Source organism: Microtus pennsylvanicus, chromosome 2 (assembly GCF_037038515.1).
Source record: "Microtus pennsylvanicus isolate mMicPen1 chromosome 2, mMicPen1.hap1, whole genome shotgun sequence".
Taxonomy (NCBI): Eukaryota; Metazoa; Chordata; class Mammalia; order Rodentia; family Cricetidae; genus Microtus; species Microtus pennsylvanicus.
In genome coordinates this window covers 109,327,804-109,342,085 of record NC_134580.1, presented here as the reverse complement: position 1 = coordinate 109,342,085, position 14,282 = coordinate 109,327,804, and the positions used below count along the sequence as shown (strand labels likewise).

The window sequence follows — 14,282 nt, the reverse complement described above, 5'->3', positions numbered from 1 at the left end:
GAAATAGCAAAAGTTGAAGCATGAGCTGAACTGGGAATGTGCTTGCCTAGCGTACACAAAGTCCTGGGTTTGATCCCTAGCCTGTTAGAAATATTCTCAGTATCACACAAAGGACACCCAGACAAGTCCCTCAATGAGATAAACTGCACCCCTGGATCAAGAGGGTGCACCCCGAAGAGCAAGCACACCAGTGGGAAGTGAGTGTGCACTTGAATCTTTTCTAACGAAGGTGGTAACTGTTCTTTTCAACAATGGTGGTCTGACCTCACACTCATTAAAAGACACAGTGCAGCCAGGCGGTGGTGGTGCATGCCTTTGATCCCAGTACTCGGGAGGCAGAGGCGGGAGGATCTCTGTGAGCTTGAGGATAGCCTGGTCTACAAAGCAAGTTCCAGGGTGGCCAGGATTGTGTACACCCTGTCTTGAAAAACAAAAACAAAGACGACTCGGTGTGAAGGAACGCAAGCAGGTGCAGGACAGCAGGTTAGGTCCTAAGTGGTCCCATGGTATATTGGCTTGGCTGTGAGGTCCAGCAAAGCTCAGTCTCTCTTGAACGAAGGAGATGTTTTTATAAAATTCCATCATGGCACACAACAGCTAAAGGCCTGCTTGGGAAAGAACCAACCGTGGTGAGCGGGCTAAGCCCAGCTTACTCGCTGCCTTTGCCCAGGAAAGAGCCAACTGGGGTGGAGAGACCAAGTCCAGGCCACTAACTGCTTTTTTTAGGCCTCTTCTTTAAGAATTGTATTTATATTTTAAATAGCTTTAAAAACAGAAAGCCATGAATGTGAAAATTAGCATAAACTTTAGTGTTCTTAAATAGAATTTTGCTGGAACACAGTTGTGCTATTTCTTGCATTGATTGTGTGGGGGTGGTCTGTGCTACAGGGACTAGCTTGGGAAGCTGCAAACACAAACTTCTAGCCCCTTCTGTAAACAGTATGTCCCACAGTGCACTGCAGCATCTCTGGGGAAGTTTTTTTTTTTTCTGCTCAGCAAGCTCATATGGAACACTGTCACCCTGTCTTGGGTCATAATTGATGTCTCTGTGGAAGAAAAATCATCTTTAGGCTCAATGCTGTATAACAATGCAAACGGCTATCTTAGTTTTTTTTTTTAATTTTTTTTCTTTTTGGATTTATTTATTATGTGTACAGCCTTCCATGTGTGCCCGCATGCCAGAAGGGAGTGCCAGTCTCATTATAGATGGCTGTGAGCCACCATGTGGTTGCTGGGAATTGAACTCAGGACCTCTGGAAGAGCAGTCGGTGCTCTTAACCACTGAGCCATCTCTCCAGCCCCCTATCTTAGGTTTTATTAAGTGGAATAAAACACATGGTGAACATTTTCTTCTAACCCCAATCCTCTGCCTGGCAGGACTCCAACATATCCGGGTCTGCTTGCATTGACTCCAGACTGGTCTGGCTGGCTGCTAGCTCAGCATGCAGTCCTCCTTGACTGGGTGCACTGCCAGCCCGAAGCCTGGTCCCAGGTCAGTGCGTGGAGGCAATTCTACCCTGGGCTTTCCAGAAGCTGGCAAGCTCTGCCCTGCCTTGTTCCGGCCCATCCGCACCTGCAGAGTTCTTCCAGAGGCCCAGAGTTTGGATCCCAGCAACCAAGTCAGCTGCCCGGAGTTCAGATCCCAGCAGCCAAATCGGCTGCCCACAACCCCCATCTCTAGGGGATCTGGTGCCCTCTTCTGGCCTCAGGTAGCATACACACAGACACAAAATAATTTTTTTTTTTTTTCGAGACAGGGTTTCTCTGTAGCTTTGGTGCCCGTCCCGGAACTAGCTCTCGCAGACCAGCTGGCCTCGAACTCCCAGAGATCCTCCTGCCTCTGCCTCCCGAGTGCTGGGATTAAAGGCGTGCGCCACCACCGCCCGGCACAAAAAATAAATTTTTTTAAAAAAACAATGCTGTGTCTCAATCTGACCAGAAGAAAATATAAGAGTCACTCAGTAGGAAGGGTCCAGAAACCATCTAGCCAGAACTCTTAGCAAGGGTGGGATAGGAAAGGAGAGTGAAAATATACAGGGAAACTGGGCCGGGCTTCCTGCAATGGCTGCTTCCTTTCTTGCGGGAATGGTGGGAGGGAGGAGCTGGGTGAGAAGGTGAGGTAAATAGGACTGGGAATCTTACAAGATGCTTCACCCCGAACCCCAGACAGACTCCCAGCTCTCAGCTTCTCTTCCCATCCTGAGGCTAGGTGTCAGCTTGTGCTCCATAAACGTTTGCCATCTCCACACGGTCTGTTTTCCCTGGACCATCAGTTCTTTACCAGTCCCACACGATAAACTCGGCTAACACCAAGAGTCCTGTTACAGAGGACCCGGGGAGATGATTCAGTTGGTCGAGCCGCACACAAACGTGAGAACCCAAGTTAAGCCCACAGGAATTCTGTAACAAGTTGAGTGCATCGATCCCATGGGCAGATGAAGACAGGAGGACTCCCGGGGCTTGCTGCCCATTCTAGCTGAGACAGCTCTGACAATGACGTTGGGCTCACATGCACGCACACACACACACACACACACACACACACACACACACACACACTATTGTTTAAAGAAAGAATAGAGATTTAAAAATACTGAAAGACTGCCTCATTTGGGAGGAGACTTGGCAAATACAGTGTGGGATCCTGACATAATTCTCCCCCAATTTTATCGATTATATGTGTGTGGCGGGGGAGCATTCCTCGTCAGAGGACTCTAGGGAGTTCGTTCACTTCTGCCATATGGGTCCAGACTGAACTCAGGGGGTCAGACTTGGGGGCAGGAGTCTTTGCTCAATGAGCCATTTTGCCACCTTTGATTTTTGAGAACAAGATCTCAGTGTAGCCCAGGCTGGCCACAAGCTCCTGATCCTTCTGCCTCTACCTCCCCAAGTGCTAGGTTTACAGATCTCACCTTGCCCCGGTCGTGGAACAGGAAAGGGCCATGCGTGGGGAATCAAGAATATAAATGGTCTGTAGTTTATGTCACAGCATTGCACCGGTATTAATTCTCTAGTGCTGCTCCCCGGGCCATGACCACACCAGAGAGCTGGGTTTAGAATCTGGGCGGGGTGGGGGGAGATCAACATCTTTACATTTCCGTAAGTGTAAAACCAGTGAGTGAAAGAAAAAGAACAACTGATTTCCTAAAGTTACTGGATCAGCACGGAGAAACAGGTCTCCTGGAGTTGCCGAGTGTTGCCAAGTGTGTCTGGGGATGTGAGGGGGTGTATAGGGGTATATGGGGGTGTGGGGGTGTGAGGCTTCTTGGGGAGGTGCAACTCAAGTGCCCACTCCTCCCAGAGAGGGGTCTGACCATGGGTCAAAGAACGACTCTACAAAAGTCCAGCTTGGCAAATACATGAGTTTATCGGGATTACTTAAAATCCTATGGCGATGGACTACTCACAGGGGCACCGGTGCCACCAAACACCCACTGGTACATAGATGATGACTTTTAGAGCTCTCTGCACGGCCCAGGTAGCCCTGCCTGTCACGGATGTCTTCCTTCCACAGGTGCTTCTACAACCTCCAGGAGGGGCGCAGGTACCAAGTCTAGATTTGGGAGGGGTGGCCCCGCTGAACCTAAAGTGGGGGTTCCAGGCATTGCACAGCGGGGGCAGAGTGTTAGGGGCCTCTGGCCACAGAGCACAAGCCGTTTTTGAACGTCCCTTCCAGCGTTCCCATTAGTCACACACCGACTTGTCCTCACACATTCCAGCTTTCCCGGACCTGTGAGGTTTAAATCTTGTTTAACTTCTGAGTTTCACGAAGACTCCCCTCTCTCAGGAGGGTCTGCTCCTACTAGGAGCCAACTGCTTGAATCCAGTGCTCTGGGACCATTTGGATCCGCCTGAAGGTATGGCCTGGGGGTGGGGACAACGTGAGAAGAGCGGGTGTGGTTTCCTCTCAAAAGCCCGGGGCACTCCTGTGGGTCCAGACGCCAGGGTGCCCGCTGCCCTCCAGGCTTAGGAGGTTCTAGAAAGGCGGCACCACCTGTCCAGCGGGGGCTCTGCCAATCATTATGGCCTGCTGCTTGGAGTCTGCCCTGCTGCTACTGCTGCTGCTGGGTGAGTCTGTCCCCTCCTTGCTCTTGGCCCCTGCCCTCCCTGGCACAATCCTCAGGGACAAGGTGGGATTGCATGAGGGTGACTAATGGGAGAGCTGGACCGGAAGTTCAAAAACGGCTTGTGCTCTGTGGCCAGGGGCCCCTAACACTCTGCCCCTGCTGTGCAATGCCTGGAACCCCAGCTTTCGGTTCTGCTGAGCCGCCCGTCCCAAGTCTAGCCTTGATACCTGTGCCCCAGGAACTTTCCTTTTCCTTTCCTCCCCGCCCCCTATGGTCGTCAGAGCTCTTGCTCCGGGGAGTTCCACAATGACTTTGAGTTTGTTCTTCTGTGCCCCATAGTTGATGTTCCTTCCACCTTCCAGGGCTGCCCCTTCTCCACCAGGGGCATCATGGGAAGGGACTGCTTTCTGAGGTGTGGAGAATGGCTACTGGTAAGCTTTAAGGTAGAGGGGACCTTAGAGTTGAGATGTGCCATGTGGAGCGGAGCACCTTTAAGGGTGATGGATGAGAGGCCAGGCTGGACAGTTTTTAGAGCCTGGGATGCCAAGCCTGAGTTTGGAGACTCGGTTCTTAGTGTTTGCAGACCTCCTGGTTTGTCCGGATTTAGATGTGTTCAGTGGCAAGTCTGGACACAGCCGCCAGGTCTACCAGCTTCTGACGTGAAGGATTAAGTGCTCTCTTTTCCCCGAATGGGTTGGCATCTGTCACTTACCTGTAACTTCACTGAAACTACTGACGAATGTCCAGGTCTGTTCTTAGGAAGGACTACAGCCTGCCATCTGTCTGAATCCACATCTGGACGCCAGGGCCTGAATGCGCTCAACCTGCAGTACCCTTCCAGTGAATCCGATGCCCAGAACCCCCTTTGCTGGTCCAGAACCAGAGTTCAGTGGAGCAGGATAGGTTAGACTCAGACCCATGAAGAAGTACCTGACACAGGGGCAGGAAGTACAGGTCAGGATAGGAGGAACAGAAATCTATAGATTCACCCAAGGGGTTTCCATGTGTCAGAGAAGGGAACGTTAGTGTGTCTAAAGGAGGATGAGGGATGCCATTTCCAGTATCCAGTAGCTCAATCAGTTGGCCCCAGTGTCCTGCCCGGTGGAGCTGGGGAGGATGGAAGGAGCCCAATAGAACTTCTGTGCAAGCGTGCGGCAGTTCTGGAGATGGTGGAGGATGCTGGACCTCAGATTCTGGGGAAAGGTCAGGCCCAGCCTCCTAGTGTTGCATCCACAACAATGGGTAGATATCCCTAGGACCCGCTCATACCCCTTCCTCAGGATGAAGCCCAGTCACACCTATGGTGCCCTTGGGTTTGGGCACCCCCAAATTCCGTAGTGCGGAATGGGGAGAACCAAGCACAGAGGACTGCAGCCTGCCTGTCCCTCACCAGGGTCTGCGAGCTCCACCGGCGGGAATCGCTGCGTGGCCGCGGCCGAGGCGTGCACAGCAGACGCGCAGTGCCAGCAGCTGCGCTCAGAGTATGTGGCACAATGCCTTGGCCGGGCGGCGCCCGAGGACTGGAGCGGACCCGGGGGCTGCGTGCGCTCCCGCTGCCGCCGCGCTCTGCGCCGCTTCTTCGCCCGCGGGCCTCCGGCGCTCACGCACGCGCTGCTCTTTTGCCGGTGCGAGAGCCCGGCGTGCGCCGAGCGCCGGCGCCAAACTTTCGCTCCGGCCTGCGCGTTCGCGGGCCCCAGGCCGGCGCCGCCCTCGTGCCTGCAGGTCCGGGATCGCTGCGAGCGTAGCCGCCTGTGCAGGTGCGTGCGGGACGGGCTGGGCCGCTCATGGCCGTCCGGGCGCGCAGGCCTCGCTTCCTTGCCTTCCAGGCCTCGTGCGCTCCTGCGCCCGGCTCCCGCGACAGCTGCCCGGAGGAGCGGGGTCTTCGTTGTCGCCTCGCCTATGCGGGCCTCATAGGTAGGGCCAGGCGGGCTCCGGCGGGCTCCGGCGGGGGGGGGGCAGACTCGGGGAGCCCATCACCGCTCCCTGGGGTCCCTACAGGCACAGCGATCACCCCCAACTACCTGGACAACGTGAGCGCGCGCGTCGCGCCCTGGTGCGGCTGTGGGGACAGCGGAAACCGGCTGGAAGAGTGCGAAGCCTTCCGCAAGCTCTTTACAAGGAATCCCTGCTTGGGTGAGGGGCTGGAGAGCCGGGAGCCACGGATGTCTACGGCCCAGTCCAAGCCGCCTGGCCCGTGGGGAACCCCTAAAATGTTTACGTTGTTTTATTTATTTGAGTTGGGTTAGGGGCCCTGTGCACATTCTATTACGGACAGGAGTCAGATGACAACTTGTAGGAGTCTATCCTTCCACTGTGTGGGTCCCCCGGGGTAGAACTAGGGTCGTCAGTTTTGGTGGCAAGTGCCTTTCTTTACCTGCTGAGCCATCTTGCTGGCTAATGTGAGCCCCTTTCTGATGTAAGGAAACTGACATTTTTTTGAGTAGCTGCTGTTTCCAGATCGTAGATCGCAAGAGAATTTTAGGTGTCAAGGGGTCGCTAGAGGCCGGAAGGGATGAGCCTAGAATTAGTTGGCTGAGCTTCCCACTCTGGTACCAATGAGGATGTTCTTTCCTCAGTCTTCTTCACTTACACTGCTGTTCACGCCTCGGGGTGGAATGGCTTAATTCCAGAGTTCTGGGAGCCTGTATGAAGTTGCTGTCTGTCGCTTAGTAGCTGAGAGTTAAACTCTTACTAATGGTGATTGCGTTCACCTGTAAAGAGGGGTGACATTTGTCAGCCTCTCCTGTGAGGATGAGGGCTAGCATTTTGTGGGGCACAGCCATCCTGTAGCATGCTTCTTCCATTCTCTGGCCATGCCTCGCAGATCCAGGGAGTGTCTCAGTTTGTCCCAAAGGAGGGGGGCCCTTTTCTAGGGCTTCCTGACCAAGCCTTCTCCGGATGTCTCCACTCCATAGATGGTGCCGTGCAAGCCTTTAACCCTTTGTGGCCCTCAGTTCTGCAGGACTGGATGAAGCCCTACCGGAATACTGGGCATTGTTTCCCACAGGTAGGTATGGGGAGAGGATGGGGAATTTGCACTCTCCTTACCCGGCAGGCCAAGGTGGGGGCATGAGTGGCTTGAGAGGTGATGGAGGGAGCGGCAGCCCCATTTTGTCCTCACCCCCTAGGTGTCCTCCATGTCCGTACTCACTGCTCTGGCTCTCCAGGCCCTGCTCTGATTAGGAGGTGGCCCGTGGACAGCACAGCCCACTGCTCGCAGAAGTGAAACTTCCTTGCCCTCAGGTCTCATACATCTCCCCTGGGTTGCGGGCTGGAGGCTAGGGTCCCACTGAGAAGCCTCGGGTTCCCCGTCAGTAGGTGTCTTGGTTGTTTTCTTCCCCATCCTTGAGATGGTCACCTCACCGGGCCCCCACGGCTTATAGAGCAGGGCAGAGACTACCCCAACTCTTAGAATTTGGAGCTGCCCTCTTCCAAGCAGATGAAGCACTGCAGCCCGAATACCCTCCCAGTCAGCCATTGCTCACCATTAAGCCTTGCCCGTGCCCCAGGACGACCAGCGGCATTGCTTGCCACCTGTGACAAGCTGCTGTGTAGGCATTGAAGACTCAGTCTCTCCCCTACCACCCAACCAGCATCCTACTGGCTGCACAGCCTCTTCCCTTATGGTTTCCCTAGAATAGCAGCTCAATAAACCCATGTGCACTGAGACCAACCTTGTGTTTCTGTCTTCTGTTGCGGTGGAAACGTGGAGACCTGTGTGGTCTTGGATGCCCCCAGAACTCCTCTTGAGCCGGAATACCCAAGGATGCGTATACCTGTCTCTAGAAGAGCAGCTACCCACTAGACTGAGGGCATGTGTTGCAGCTCCATTGCACACTCACAGCTGGTGTTAACAGCCAGCTCCTTCCCATAACCTGTATACAGGTCAGACTGGGGTGAGCACGTCACATCTGTCTCCAGAGTTCAAAAAGACTTGAGATTGCTCGTCTTCACACAGCTGCTCAGTAGCTAGGAGAGCCCCACTGAGGGGTAGGTTCAGATGCCTCCGTGCCTGAGCTTTAGGCTCTCTTAACATCTCGGCAGAGAAAAGGCACCAATCCCTGATGGCCCAGGGTGGTCATGGGCCTTTTCCTGAAGAGAGTCACAGCCAGCTGGTCACCAAGTGTAAGAGGGATGGTTTCCCAAAGAAGGAGTTGGCAGAGTGAGTAGAGCAGACTCTACTCACGTCACAAATAGGAGAGAATACCCTTGCCCACCTGCACGGAAGTGGACACCTGCAGTGCAGGTGGGGAGAGGCTGTGCCAGGGCCAGGGAGGCAGGGAAGCACCACTTGGCCCAGCCTCCTACAGCCACCAGGTGGCTTCGACATAGAATGGATGTCTGTTGAATGACTTCCTTATCTGAGTGTGCTCAACTCCACTGCTTGTTTGACCTGAGTATTTAGAATAAAATGTAAACACCAAAATTTTATTTCCTGTGTGTGCCTGCTTGTACATATGTGCACCACGTGCATGCAGTACCTACGGAGCCCAGGAGAGGGCACTAGAGGGCCTGAAACTGCAGTTCTGGGAGGCTGTGAGGTACTTGATGTGGGTGCTAGGAATTGAATCCAGATCCTTTGCAATGCTCTTAACCAATGAGACATCTGTAGGCATTTTTAAAAAGTGGAAACGAGGCTGGGTAGCATACACCTTTAATCCCAGCACTGGGGAGGCAGAAGTTAGCAGATGTCTGGGTTTGAGGCCAGCCTGGTTTACAGAGGACAGCCAGAGCTATGCAGAGAAACACTGTCTCAACCCTCCCCCCCAAAGTGGGAATGATTCTAAATAAAACTACAGTTCTGGGTAGAAAGTGTAGACATAAGTCTTCCAAACTAACAGGAACATGAAGTGAAAATACTGGACTTTCACAGTAGCTGGTGTCCCTATCCTAAGGCCAAGCACCTGCATAGTATCACACAGTGGGGCCAAAGAGTCCACTTCATATAGTACAGGTGTGATTGCCTTCTAGATCTTGAGGAGGGCTGGGCTACCCAAGCAGGCCCGACACACACCTTAAGTCTCCTTTATACAATCAGTGCAGAGGGAGGTAGTTCAAGGACAGGCAGAGCCCAGCAATCACTCTATCAAAAGTCTTAGGGAAGGGAGGTGATACCCAGAGCCACTGGACTTAAAGGACACAGAGCCCGGATCCCCAGAGGCCCCAGAGAGGTACAGCTCTGCCAGAATGGTGAGAACAAACTATTTTTCTAAACTACCACAACTGGAAAATGTACACAAGTCCCAGGAAACTAGGAGAATTGCCTGTTTGCTTGTTGGGTTTCATCTACTTTTACGTCAAGGTCCTGGTTTATGTAGGGTGCCGTTTGGCCAGATGCCGTAAGGCTGAGTCCAGCCTCATCCTTCCTATCTCCCCTCCATCACAGCGGTTAGTGCTCTGCCAGGAAGCGGTCCTGTGTACATGTTCTAGGGCCGTGGTCCTGGCCCCGTGCCTGGGTCTCTGTTACCTGCTCTCGGCATTGATTTGGCAGCTGGCAGGTGGCATAGGTGAGGCTGAGGTAGGAAGACAGGTGCTAGAAGCATCCATAGATTTATTGGTGGAAACTTCACGGCTCATGTATGCTCCTCTGGCGTGGGTCCCAGCAGCCAGGTGCAAAGTTGATGTGGAAATCACTGCTTACCCTTCCTCCACACTCCCTAAATGAGTCAGGGAGAGATAGCTAGGTTCATTAAACCAGCTCACTTTTGCAGGAAAATGTGGGCTCTGGCCGATGAAACGGATAGGGGACAGAGACCATACACAGAAGTGGGAGGGGGGAGCAAGCGGGATGGTATGGTAACGAGAGAAACATAGATATCACAACTCTCACAAACGGGACTGACCACCGGACCCTGGGCGAACCTGAGCCCCATAATGATTGACTGCTCTTGTTCCCTTCCCCTCCTTACACAGAATCTGCCAATTGGCGGTGAGATGCAGGGAAAATCTCTAGATTGCTAGGTCTGAATAAGTTATTTCTGCCTACTGGTTTTTGTAACGAGAAATTATGAATTCTGTTGACAAAATCCTAGAAAGCTAGGGCATTGGCAGCACAGTTTCTGGGTGGTTCCTGACAACAGTGACTTGGTCAGTGAACTTGGCATGCCTAGCAAAGGTGGCAGGGGCATGGCTGTGGGGCTGCAGACTAGTTAGGTCAGGTTTCTCTGCGAGGTCCACATTGTAGGTTAAAAAGGGCCTACTTCCGGATTTGAAACCCGCCAAACCCCACAAATCCCTGAGCCTGAAAACCCACCAATCCCTGGGCTGGGCTTGAAATCTCACCAATCCCCACCCTGGCAGTCTCCACCCTGGCAAACTCCTCCCCTAAGAAATCCTGTATAAGTCTGTCCCCTGCTCAGTTCCCTGCTGCCTTTCACCCAAGCAGAGGTAGCACTCCCAGTAAATGTCTTGTATGATGTTTGTTGTGTAGTGCGACTTCCAACTGCCAGGTACCTCTCCCTTCAGAGCTGTATGACTTGCTTTGGGGAAACCTTTCCTCTTAAAGCTGCCAACACCTCCGTCAGGGACCCCCCTCCCCAGCCAGAGTGGTAATACACATCCCCTTACACTTGAGTGAGTCAGACGGTAAGTTCCACTGGCCATCTCAGTATTCAGGAGGCTGAAGCAAGCAGATGAGTTTGAGGAAGACTGGTTGTGTAGTGAGACCTTTTCTCATAATGCCAAACAAAATGAGGAACCAAATGAGTTCCCAGACCAAGGGTGTAGAGAAAAATTAAGATGGTAAAATACGAAACTTTAAGGGCAGGACTTGAGCAACCTAGAAAGCTTAACTCATGGGTGCTGGGATGTTTTGTAGCCGCTTCCTCTGAGGTGAAAAATCTCCTGGCTTGGAGGCAAACTTCTGAAGGCATAGGATGCCAGAGAGAAGTCAAACAGCAGGATATTTTAGGGCAGGATGTTTACAAGGAGGTGAGACTCCATCCTGCAGGGAAACTTGTAAACTCAAACAGCTTCAGAAAGTCCCTGAAACTGACCAAATTCACTAGCCCCCGCCCGCCTTTCCTAAGACTACAGAGCTGCTGTAAAGGCTGTTGAGTCGCTGTCAGGCAAGCCCAGCTGCAAAGACAGCCACCCTCCTCCTCCCCCCAGACTCAACTTCTTGGAACAGACTCAGTCTGAGCAACCTACAAGCACAGAGAGCAATCAAGCAGCCTGGAAGAAACAAAAACTGACCCAGCAACTCAGACCGGCTTAGCCTCAACTGCACAGCCCTTCAGCCCACTTCACACCAGCCATGGTGAGCCCCACCCTCAACTGCACAGCCCTTCAGCCCACTTCACACCAGCCACGGTGAGCCCCACCCTCAACTGCACAGCCCTTCAGCCCACTTCACACCAGCCACGGTGAGCCCCACCCTCAACTGCACAGCCCTTCAGCCCACTTCACACCAGCCATGGTGAGCCCCGCCCTCAACTGCACAGCCCTTCAGCCCACTTCACACCAGCCATGGTGAGCCCCGCCCTCAACTGCACAGCTCTTCAGCCCACTTCACACCAGCCAAGGGAGCCCCACCTGCTGCTCCTTTGGCAGGCTCAGCTCCAGGATACCCACATACCTGTTCTCTGCAGGAAGCTGCATCCCCAGTTGTCACACGATCAGAATGGTCTTTCCCATCCTCACTAGCAGTGCCCCCTTCCGTTCCCTTCCCTCCCTCTCCCCTCCCAGGGCCTTGCGTATGCTGGACAAGTGCTCAGCCACTGATCTACACCTACAGTGCGAACCACCTTTCTATATTTGTTTCTAAGCAGAGAGTGCGCATAGCTATTTCCTGACAGTCTTCATGCACGCTTCGTTCTTTGCTTCCTTCACAATTTTTTCAAGGTGGTGGCTGAGTTTCAAGTGGGAACTCATGCTTTCTGTGATTTTTACCATGAGGTGCAGTCACAGGTGACTTTGCTGCTTCTAGCACTTCCTGTTTGGAGACTAGAAGCAGAGGTTTTCCTACACAGCAAGCCCCTGGATTTCAGGACTCCCTTCCCGTCTTTACTTTCTGTTTACAAACTCACCAATTTTAGAATTCAATGTCTCCTTTAAAAGATATTCTCTTTTAAGATTATGTGTGAATTTGTATATCTGTGTACATGAGTGCAGGCACCCTTGGAGGCCAGGAGGAGGCTTAGGATCCTCTGGAGCTGCATTAAAGGCAATATGAGCTGCCCAGCAAGGGTGCTGTGAACCTGGCCTTCATCCTCTGCAAGAACAGCACGTGCTCATCACTGCTGAGCCAGCTCTCCACTTCCTTTTCTAGACAGGGTCCCACTCTGTAGCTGAGACTGGCCTTGAACTCATTACATAACACAAGATGATCTCAAACTTGGCATCATCTCCCTGCCTCAGTCTCCAAAATGCTGGGGTTGGGGATAGAGAGATGGCTTACCAGTCAAACACCTACTGGGTTTGGTTCCCAGAACTTGCATGGTGCCTCATAATTGTAATTCCCATCGCAGGGTATCACCATCCCAGGGTATCATGTACTCTGTTTTGGATTCTGTAGGCACTGCACACACACGGTGCTCCTACATACATGCAAACACACACACATGAATAAAAGCAAACCTGTATAAAGATGAAGTCCTAGGGTTCTAGGCGTGAGCTACTGTACCTGGCATAGAACTCAACGCCTGGCTTACTCAAGGCAGCACAGCGGGGACAGAAGGATCAAAGCTCAAGGCTATTTCTTGGCTACAAAGCAAAATTGAGGCCAGCCTGGACTACATGAGGTCCTGTCAGGGCTGGAGAGATTGGCTCAGTGGTTAGGCATGCTGGCTGCTCTTCCAGAGGGCCTGGGTTCAGTTTCCAGCACCTAAACAGTGAGTAACAACCATCTGTAATTAGTTCCAGGGGATCAGACTACTCCCTCTGGCCTCTGTGGGCACTGCACACATGTGCACAGACATACATGCGGGCAAAATACCCATACACACATGTGCACAGACATACATGCGGGCAAAATACCCATACACACATGTGCACAGACGTACATGCGGGCAAAATACCCATACACACACGTGCACAGACATACATGTGGGCAAAATACCCATACACACATGTGCACAGACATACATGCGGGCAAAATACCCATACACACACGTGCACAGACATACATGCGGGCAAAATACCCATACACACGTGCACAGACGTACATGCAGGCAAAATACCCATATACACACGTGCACAGACATACATGTGAGCAAAATTCCCATACACACAAAATAAAAATTGATATTTTTTTTAAAAATCAATCAAGTATAGTTATCTTCAACTTTTCTCCCCCTAGCTCAGTGGGTCTCAACCTTCCTAATGCTGTGACCCTATAATATAGTTCCTCATGTTATAACCCCAACCATAAAATTATTTCAGCAATACTATGTAACTGTAATTTTGCTACTGTTATGAATTGTAATGTTAATATATGATACGCAAGATATTGGATATATGACCCCCACAGGTTGAGAATTACTTCTCTAGCTAAAAATTGTTGGTTTGCTTTCCAAGTTGTTAACCTAACAACCTCCCACCTGCCAGGGCCTCGCAGCTGTCTGCCTGTTGCTATTTCCTTTCCCCACTGCCGGAATCTGCATGGTTCTCCAAGTCCCTCATTTCAGTCAGAGCCTGCCTTTCATCGATACAAGGCTGTAGTGAGTGTCCTCTGAGCCAACCACCCTACTGGGGCACTCAGCTGTGTCCTTACAAAAGATCATCCCATTTGGGTTTGTTGACAACTTACATCCCAGCATAGACAGGTGGAATAGGGCCTGAGATTCTCACCTGAGTTTCCCTCCTGTCGTAGTTTGAAAAAAAAAATGGTCCCCAAAGGGAGTGGCAGTACTAGGGGGTGTGGCCTTGCTGGAGTAGGTGCGGCCTTCATGGAGGAAGTGTGTCACTGTGGAAGCGGCCTTTGAGCTGTCATATATGCTCAAGCCACACCCAGTGTCTCAGATCACTTCCTGTGGCCTGCTTGTCTAGATGTAAGAATTCTCAGCACCTTTTCCAGCACCCTGTCTGCTTGCACACCACTCCACTCCCAGCTGCCATGCTCCCCACCATGGTAATGGACTAAACTTCTGAAACTGTCAGCTGCTACCTCTGTTAAATGGTTTGCTTTATAAGAGTTGCTATGGTCATGGTGTCTCTTCACAGCAACAGAAATCCAGAGACACCTACCACCTGTTGTATGCAACTCTGCCTTAACTG

General features: G+C 52.1%; 1 protein-coding gene across 1 annotated transcript; it reads left to right on the top strand.

Moving 5' to 3' along the window:
- Nucleotides 1-5,411: 5,411 nt before the first annotated feature.
- On the top strand, nucleotides 5,412-7,510 carry Gfra4 (GDNF family receptor alpha 4). Its single transcript, XM_075962715.1, has 5 exons — nucleotides 5,412-5,824; nucleotides 5,872-5,981; nucleotides 6,066-6,200; nucleotides 6,983-7,074; nucleotides 7,196-7,510. The coding sequence occupies exons 1-5, from the start codon at nucleotides 5,412-5,414 to the stop codon at nucleotides 7,244-7,246; spliced, it is 801 nt and encodes a 266-aa protein (XP_075818830.1). The 3' UTR covers nucleotides 7,247-7,510.
- Nucleotides 7,511-14,282: the final 6,772 nt, after the last annotated feature.